At 33.3% G+C, this 9,833-nt stretch overlaps 1 protein-coding gene across 15 annotated transcripts; it reads right to left on the bottom strand.

The window, feature by feature from the left end:
* Nucleotides 1-9,560, bottom strand: LOC147381344 (uncharacterized). Of its 15 annotated transcripts, none has more exons than XR_015174645.1 (9): nt 9,178-9,560; nt 8,008-8,161; nt 7,495-7,606; nt 2,895-2,961; nt 2,675-2,796; nt 2,392-2,574; nt 2,054-2,132; nt 224-511; nt 1-123 (listed from the first exon to the last, which is right to left on the bottom strand). XR_015174645.1 is itself a non-coding variant. In XM_086430556.1 (7 exons), the coding sequence occupies exons 2-6, from the start codon at nt 8,027-8,029 to the stop codon at nt 327-329; spliced, it is 318 nt and encodes a 105-aa protein (XP_086286682.1). In that variant the 5' UTR covers nt 8,030-8,174; nt 9,178-9,558; the 3' UTR covers nt 1-123; nt 224-326. The 15 variants fall into 15 exon arrangements, 2 of the variants coding, with proteins under 2 accessions (XP_086286682.1, XP_086286683.1); XR_015174638.1 differs by having other exon boundaries at nt 2,895-3,139; nt 8,008-8,174; nt 9,178-9,559; XR_015174633.1 differs by having other exon boundaries at nt 8,008-8,174; nt 9,178-9,558.
* Between the last annotated feature and the right edge of the window lie 273 nt (nt 9,561-9,833).

Raw genomic sequence — 9,833 nt, 5'->3', positions numbered from 1 at the left:
CCTCCAAATGAACTTATCCAAATGCCCATCAGATTCCTCATCACACCACCATTCCTCACTTTCTGTTCTTCTAAAAGCTACTCGACTCCTTGACCATGATGTACCAAATATAGCAGTCTGATTCTGATCAATAAGGAAGTAAATAAAAGAAATTAGAAACCAACCTATCTATCTGACTCTGATAGGTAGGAGTAATGAAACAAGGGAAGGAGTTGCATTTCACCATTTCCACATCGATTAGGAACCACAGGCTTAGAACCTGATACAAAATCGATCACTCGATTCCTCTCTGGATGGATACTAGCAGGATAGGATAGGATATGATACTAACCATCATCTAAGCTTCTGCCACAAAACCCAAATATTAATCATCAAAGAGTTTAGAGAGGTGAAAACAAAAATTACAAATTAATAGAAAGAACAAAGTTATAAGACATAAATACCTTTCAATGGTGAGTGCAGCCATGTGGATCAGGATCTGAAAGTTTACTTCAGCCAATGTTTGGTTAATCTACAAGTTAAATATGTTCTTGGTAGTTGAATAATAGCTATTGTGAACAACTTCTTGGCTGATATGAAGTTGCACTTTTAACCATCAAGTGGTAGACCAAATGTCCCCAAAAGAAGCATAGAGTAGATATCCAACAAATTTAAGGGAGAAGATCCTATGAGAGTCATTTTCCTAAAAGAGGATGTGTTTGTCCTATTTGGTTTGAAACATGTAAGTTTTTAAGACAATTGTGAAATAGGAAAACAAATTACTTGTTAACCTACATAAAAATACTTTACACAAAAACTAGTTGGTGTGCATGTGTTGGATCTTTGATTAGTTTGGAATTTAAAATTCAGTTCTACCATCTCAGGGAAACCAATGAACCTTTAACACACAAAAAATGGCTATCCCCTTGAACCCAATTTCATTAACACTAATCCTATACCTATAAAAAATCAATCTATCTATCTATCTATATAAAAATATATATATATATATATATATATATATATATATATATATATATATATATATATATATATATTCGGAGGCCCTAATCCTAAAGAGAGCCAAACATTTTTGAAAATAGGGTTAGTTCAGAAATCTAGCGCTGATAGTCACGTATAACATTGGCAGCATCTACTACAAGTTTCACTGAGAAAATCCAGCATGAGTATTTTGGTTCAAAAAGCTTCCTAGGAATTTTCGGTACAAGGCTTTGATGATGATTAGCATTGTGTTGAATGCCTTAAAGTAAAATTTCAGCAACTTCTCACTGGATACATACAGGGACCATTGACAAACAGCTATCCTGATATGCATCGATTGTTTATCTCTTCATTACTCAAGCTAAGAAAACATATTGAATTATACGTAATTATGTACCTGAGACATGCCTCCAATAGAGAACATACATAAGAGAACAGATAAATATATAAACTTGTAAAGAATGACTCAAAATCCCAACCATGTATATATACAAAATCCAAAGGTAGGGATCTAAACATATCTTGATAACACATCTTGAATATACTAATCTCGAGGATGAGCTCCTTCCACCACAAACAGATCATATGTTTTCTTCATAAGTCACTGAATCCTGAACCTATACGAATATATGTACTATATATACACACCATGAGGCATGCTTCCCAAAAAATTGTCAAATAAGTTTAACATAAGAAAGACATTCAAACAGTTGAACCCATAGCATGATCAAACAGTGTTCTGTGGAGCAAAGTATAATTCCAAGTTCAAAGCCACCTCAATTTGTAAGACAAGAAATTGGCTTCATAAACAATAAACTAAAGTATATTTAAATAGTTAAAACATATAGAAAAAAGAAAACCAATTGACAAGATTCACAGGTGGTTTCACAAGAGTACAATTCTGATTTTTTAAGCAGTCCATCTTCCATTATGCTTGCAAGGAAGCTCAAAGTTAAGGGGATTATACCATCAATTTGAAAACTTGTTGTATTTCTAATTTTCACCAAAAACATTAAGTTATTTCAATAGAGTTCTTAATATTAGTAATGAACAACTTGAGTGGAAAAAATACCTGGTGCACAAGAAGTACTGTGGGAATAACAAATGTCAAAATTGTTACTTCAACTTTCCATAGCAAAGCCCTACACAACCTTTAGGATTTTTAGTTCAACTGGAAAAGTTAGCTAGCACAACATCGTAGTAAAATACAGATTTAGGGAACATAGCTTCCTTTTTTTGTATGTTATAAGACTAAATAGGTTATAGTAAATGGCTTTAAATATATGAGATGCATTCATAATTCAATTTTCAATTCATTGATCATAGATTAATAATTCTCAAGGTAGAAACTAATTATTAAGTATTTAATAAAACAACAAAGAAATACGTCTATTATTTTATTGCAGATACCTGTAATCTCCCTTTTTTCTTTAAAGATCATCCTCCAACCTCATGAAATTCTGAGTCCTCCCTCCAAATGAACTTATCCAAATGCCCATCAGATTCCTCGTCACACCACCATTCCTCACTTTCTATTCTTCTAAAAGCTACTCGACTCCTTAACCATGATGTACCAAATATAGCAGTCTGGCTCTGATCAATAGGGAAGTAAATAAAAGAAATTAGAAACCAACCTATCTATCTTACTCTGATAGGTAGGAGTAATGAAACAAGGGAAGGAGTTGCATCTCACCATTTCCGCATCGATTAGGAACCACAGGCTTAGAACCTGATACAAAATCGATCACCCGATTCCTCTCTGGATGGATACTAGCAGGATAAGATAGGATATGATACTAACCATCATCTTAGCTTCTGCCACAAGACCCAAATATTAATCATCAAAGAGTTTAGAGAGGTGAAAACAAAAATTACAAATTAATAGAAAGAACAAAGTTATTGGACATAAATACCTTTCAATGGTGAGCGCAGCCATGTGGATCAGGATTGAAAGTTTACTTCAGCCAATGTTTGGTTAATCTACAAGTTAAATATGTTCTTGATAGTTGAATAATAGCTATTGTGAACAACTTCTTGGTTGATATGAAGTTGCACTTTTAACCATCAAGTGGTAAACCAAATGTCCCCAAAAGAAGCATAGAGTAGATATCCAACAAATTTAAGGGAGAAGATTGTAGATCCTATGAGAGTCATTGTCCTGAAAGAGGTTGTGTTTGTGTGAGTGTGAGTGTGAGTGTGTGTTTGGGGGGGGGAGGGGGAGGCGGCATCTTTGTTTGTATGTGTGGGTGGGTCGATGGGTGGATGGTTTGCGTTCTGATACAAAAGAGGCATAATATTTTTACAATTCAATTAAAATAGTTATGCTTCTTTAAAAATAGCTTAACCATGAAACAGATTTTAGACAGTTTGTTGTAGTTCATGAATACCAAAAGAAGGCACTATTTCATGTATGGTTTTACCACATCATACCTTCATTTATTAGAAGAAAGTTCAACATTGAAGACAAACCACCAATGGATAAATAGTAACACAACTTTTTGGTTCCACCATTTTTGAACAACGTCACATCTAAAATACAAAACCATGAAGGTTGATAATTGAGCATTCCTAAAAACCTAGAAGTACCTTAGTCAATTGTACTTCGTCAACAACTCAATGGCTATGTAGTTAATGTGAAGAAAGATGAAATCCAAAATTCTAGAAATCTGCTTCTCAAATAGTGTAAAAACAAACTAGCCTAAGACTCACAACCAAGAAGAAGAACAAATAAAAGGATGAAAAGGAAAATATTAATTTAATTTAAGGAAATTTTACAAGTTGGAAATGAGATCTCCACTTGCACAAGGTATGAAATTTGGGGTGCTGATGGTTTCTTACTCACTTTCTCTTTTCTCAAGGGCTATTTTAAGGACTTGGTGGTGAATGGGATTCCCTACATGTACATATAGGTGGTGGAGGAAATTTATAGCATGTGAGAATGCTTGTTCAAGAGGGTTCAACATGGAAAACAAATTTGCCACATTCTTGTGTGGCAAGAGATGCAACATTATACTCCGCCCCTATCATAAAAAGGGACACCGAAATATTACTTCATGCTACACCATGAACATGCCGATCCACATGAGAAAGTGACATGGTATGAACAACACGTGAAGTGATGCCCATACAAAATTACATAAATACCCTTACTACATCCCACAAAATAAAATAAGAAAATAAAAATAAGATTTCTAGAAAATTCACTTTAATTAAACAGTTAAGAAGACCTAGTTAAACAGAAACGAAGATTATTTTTTTGTTTGATAGGTATAGCATTAGTAGTTAGCAAATGAAATTGGGCTCTAGGGCAAATTGAAACATAGATAAAACACCAAAAACAAAAAGAATTCAGCTGCAGTACATACCCTTAGAAAAAGAGATAAAAAGAATTGGGACTCACATATAACAAGATGTGCAATATAGTAAATAATTGAGACCTCAATAGGTAAAACTACATTGGAGTAGGAAAAAAAAAACATAAGTAATATTTAAAATAAAAATCCAAAGTGAAATAATTGATGTGAACAACATTTCAAGAAAGAACCCGGTGACATTATTATATTAGAAGAGTACTAGGAAAGAGTTCGAAGGGGGACCTAAGTTGATGTGGAAGTATTTGGATCGTCACCAAGAAATATTTCAAGCCAAAGTAGGACAAACTAAGCCAAACGAACCTTCTTTTAATGACTAATTCAATATAACATCTTCCCTTATCAATGAAACCCACACAAATGATATGCAATACTTAAACCCCTTATGAGTATGGATAGTAAACAGAGGCAAAAGAGACAGTAAGTCAACAGTGAATGTCTGATAGTCAATGAATAATTGAGACAGACACTTTTACTACTCATCTATTAGAAGAATATTCAACATTTGTTGTCACTGGGTGAAATAGTGAACTGGACTATTCTAGACTAGGTTCAGATATTAGGCCAACATGCAGTTCGATCACTATGGAAATTAAATGCAACCTAGTGAAATGTCAAACCTAGCCAGTGCCCAAGGGAGATGTACTTTTTTATTTCTTTTTTTGATGCAACAGCGAACCCCATTGAAAGTAGGACTAATCTTTTTAGATACACCATGCCACCACAAACATGTGTATCGAATAAATCACAGGTAGGGAGACTCAATCTCACGACCCTGGGGAGCAAACCCAGTTCGCTCAACCACTGCTCCACCACGAGTGATTCATCTTTATTTTATCGAATAAAATTGCGAGTGGGGAGACTCAATCTCCAGACTCTGGGGAGCAAACCCAAGTCGCTCAACCACTGCTCCACCACTCGTGTTTTTTTTTTTTTTTTTTTTTTTTATCCCCCTTTATGATTTTGCATTAAGATTTTCAGAGGATGAGCTTTTTAGCCTTTATGCTTTCACACTTTTGAACTTCAGGGTATCATCATTTTTCAACCCAGGGTTTACTATTAGGCAGCATTTTCCAATGGCACATACCAATGGCGGCTTTCACACTAATGTATCACTTTTTTTCTTTTCTTTTTGGGCTTCATTTCTTTTCACTTTTGTCTCTCATCCTCTTTTTTATGATTTTGCATTGAGATTTTCAGGGGATAAGCTTTTTTAGTCCTTTTGCAATGGGGTGGCTGTCACACTTTGAACTTCAGGTATCATCATTTTTCAACCCAAAGTTGAATTAGGCAGCCTTTTCCAAGGGCACATACCAATGGCGGCTTTCACACTAATTATAAACAGTCATTTTTACTACATCTCAACCCATAAGGAAATAACTAAGGAAGCTCAATCAAAGGATACATATAAGATCACATAGTGATAAAAACTGCAACATGGCCACAATCTAATCCTTGCTAGTAATAAATAGAGGTGCACTATGATCATCAAAGACTAACTAGTTGAATCACCCTCTAATTGAAGAGTAGTAAAGAGCCTATCAATTGAGATTCAAAGAGATCTAACTCATACTATAGACTCAACTGCTCTAGATTCTTAGAGCATAATTTGGATCAAGATATGATCAATACAATGCCAATTATAATGAACTAATGACTAGAAAATTTTTAATATTTAAAATTTTAATTTTAATTGTATTCAACTGAATATGTTAAATTTGTTCCACAAAACATGGTAAAGAAAAATTGGTCTAAGATCGTGATCATCAAAGACTAACCAATTGGATCACCCTCTAGTTGAAGAGTAGTAAAGAGACTACCTATTGAGATTCAAAGATATCTAACCCATACTATAGGCTCAACTGCTCTAAATTCTCATAACATAATTACGATGAAGGGATGATCAATACATATAGGGTTCCTAAAATGCAAGTCACATAAGAAGATTTCATATTATTTTTATAATTTCAAAAAGAATCAAGAAAATTGTATTTCAAAAACAATAAGTAAACAAAAATGTATGTATGATTAGAGAACCATATGACGAATGAAATGAATGCAGAAAAAATAGAGTAGATAATTGAAGAGGTATACTACAATATATTATAAATGAATGTGATTTTTCTAATTAAATTATGATACTTAAGTTTTAAGTGGACTTACGTATGTGTTATATATTTACTATTATATTGTCCTATTTGGTTTGAAACATGTAAGTTTTTAAGAAAATTGCGAAATAGGAAAACAAATTACTTGTTAACCTACATAAAAATACTTTACACAAAAACTAGTTGGTGTGCATGTGTTGTATAAATATGGCTCAATCTGGTTAGCAACATGTAGATTTTTTCAAATTCAATGGCCTAAGAGAGATGCACCATTGTTCTACATCAAGGTTGGAGCAACAATAGGTAGCATGCTATCAGTCCCAATAACCTTCCCCAATCACTCAAATTATAAAATCAGAGAGAGAGAGAGAGAGATAGAGAGAGAGAGAGAGGAATGTGACTTCTAATGCCCTAGCCTTATCCTGAAAACTCAAATCAATCTTCTCTGCAACTTAAACTGAACAAGAGTCCCAACTGACCAACAACTCTCTTCTCTATTGTAAATGTATGCGTTAGGTAGAGATTTATATTAGAAATGAACACCTTCAAGAATATACAAGAGTAGCTCTAATAGGTGATAAGTTAAGAAAAAGTCGATAAAGATGGTTTGCATAACATTAAGTGAAAGTTGATTATAAATCCAATTCGAACGAATATATAACTTGAAGGTTCTAAATGAGCATCAAGAAGAGCAAAATGAATGAGGATTGAGGTAGTGGAAGTAGATATGAACACACTATCAAAACAAGAAATTGATTTGGATATTAAGGAATCAAGGAATAAAGGCAAATACAAAATCTTTCATATTAAATGAAGAAGTAAGGTAAAGGTGACAAAATTATTTTTAGAAATTATTAAATGAGGATAACACTAAAAACCTAGAATTAATAAATCATACATCAAGAAAGAAAACCAATACAATTTCCTAGATTCATCGAAAGAAAGACAATTAAGAACCAAATTATACCTAAGATCTCTAATTAAATTGAGACTACAAGTGAATCAGTTGAGAAATATCAAGGTATGAATCTTACACCCTCTGTACTTCCTGAGGAAATAACTTGGTTACTGCGCAATCATCATCCAGTATTTGCATGCGTTCCATGTTCCTAAAAGTGAGTCCACTATCATCATCACCCATCTCTTCTGCATTTGCAATGATTGTTTCAAAAGCTTCAATTAAAACAAGATTTTTAGTGCTATAAATCAACTATATGAACTACTGTTGGGAGGTAACATAGAACATATAACAAGATCTGTAGTATAGTAAATAATTGACCTGCATAGCTAAAAATATATCGGAGAGAACAAAAAAAGGCATCAATCACAAGCCATTTTTTTATTACTCTCTCACTACAGGCCAACCAAGGAACAGGTGTAAGGACCTCAATTTATGGACCAAAAGCTAGAGGGATTTTATCTCAAAATTCCCCTTCCTTTTATATAGGCACTTACTAAAACCTAGGTTCTTTTAATCTAGACTTCCCTCCCTTCAATTGGATTTTAAATATCAAATGATTTAAGATTAACAAGAAAAAAGTTGTTACCATTCATTATTATTAGGTCCATTGGTTGAACATAATGAAACCATGATTGTTGAGACACATGTCAAGAGTACAGGAAGTTGCGCATCAATTAGATGAAATCCCTTTCTTATTGTTGATACGAACTGCATTTCTCTAACTCCAACTCTAGAGAAAACTGTTGGATCGAACTGCAAAAAATAGTTAGTTAAAAATTAAATGTTATCATAAAAACACATAGCATTGCAATAAATAAATAAATAATCAAAAAGAAAAATAAGTACATGACAACAGCCTATTTGTAATGTTGTGAGAATATGGAGGAAGCCTAGTTTAAATACCTAGAATGTATATGAGATAGGCATCACTTACAAAAAGGGTCCTTACAATAGATGGCATGTTGTCACCATGGATAGTGACTTGGAACACTTCATAATCACTCTTGGTTAACTATAAACTTTGAATTACAGAGTTAAATATAAAAATGGCTATTTCTATGGATCTATGTATTTTTTAGAACTTGTTAGTCCTCATATTTACATGAGTATTTCTATCATTTTTAAGGTCATTCGTATATCATAAGAAGTGGGGGTTTTGTTTTTTCAAAATTTTAAATGTCATTTCTTTGATTTTAAAGTAAATGGAAAACTCGTGGAGATTGCTTAACAGCATTTACAGATTGTAGATGTGTTATATTAACACTCTGTACATGTATACAATTTTTCGACTACCTAACTAACTAAATATAAATATCCAACAACCCATCTAACAGTGATCATACCTTAAGTTGAAAAATGTTTGATTTCCATTATATCCAACCTCCGATCCATGAATTATTGGGGTATTATATGGCTAGATTCTAATATGATTCAAACAGACAAGCTCTCAAAGGTTCTTAGTTCATAGTTTTTCCCCCTAATAAGTAAGATTCTTATTATCTACAATAGATAAAGACATTTTTTTTCTGAATTTAACAAGCTAAAAATTCAAAAATTTAGAATATAAAAAAATCAAATACAAACCCAGAATGCTCCTGGTGCATATGATAGACCCAAAACAAAACAAAACAAAACAAAAAAACAAACCCCTAAAAGAAAGAACGTAGGCATATCCATCAAAAAACAGAATTCTACAATATTTACAGATCTGAGCCATTTACAGGACCTTAATTTCAAGGAAATTAATCACACATACCTGCTCTTGAACAATGTTATGGAGACTTCGGTAGACATTCCTTTGGCATCTCCACAAACAAATAGAAAATCGTTCCAAACATCTGAAGATTGATTGCCTCACAAAAATGGGAGCCCAATCGCAATCGTGGTTCTCTTCCTAAGGTACGGTATTTTGGAGAAATATGGATTGCAAAACCACATTAGGATCAAAAACCCTAATCACAGAGAGAGAGAGAGAGATGGGAGCCCGATTGCAATCGCGGTTCTCTTCCAAAGGCACAGTATTCTGGAGAACGATGGATTGCAAAAGCCAAATTAGGAGAAAAAACCCACAATTACAGAGAGAGAGAGAGAGAGAGAGAGAGAGAGAGAGAGAGAGAGAGAAGTAGTGTTGGAAAGCTGGAGCGTCCTAGGGTTGGTGTTTAAATAGAAGGTTTTGGTTGTTTGGGCGGAAAATCGAACCGTTGTGAGAGCCAGCCACGATTTTGTCCAGCTGGAAGCCATTTCAATTTGCATTCTCACTCGCACTAGATAAATCATTTTACTTCCTTTTAAAATTATTTACTAATACCTACATATTATATTTAAATAATTATATTTTATTTAAAAAATGAAGTAGATTAAGAAATGCCCAATTATATTTCAATTTAGATAAAAAAAAATATTAAAATTACT

The sequence above is a fragment of the Akebia trifoliata genome, unplaced genomic scaffold, assembly GCF_017979445.1.
Source record: "Akebia trifoliata isolate Shusen 1 unplaced genomic scaffold, ASM1797944v1 Contig00553, whole genome shotgun sequence".
Lineage (NCBI taxonomy): Eukaryota > Viridiplantae > Streptophyta > Magnoliopsida > Ranunculales > Lardizabalaceae > Akebia > Akebia trifoliata.
The sequence above is the reverse complement of the archived record's forward strand: the minus strand, read 5'-3'. Positions and strand labels throughout refer to the sequence as shown.

Bases quoted from the DNA above. Each gene is read 5' to 3' on its own strand.
- LOC147381344 (XM_086430556.1), bottom strand. From the start codon at position 8,029: ATGGACCTAATAATAATGAATG. The intron at 7,634-8,007 runs GTAACAACTTTT...TTTTAATTGAAG, and splicing joins GGACCTAATAATAATGAATG to CTTTTGAAACAATCATTGCA. The intron at 512-2,053 runs GTATTTTTTCCA...TTTAACTTGTAG, and splicing joins CAGTACTTCTTGTGCACCAG to ATTAACCAAACATTGGCTGA.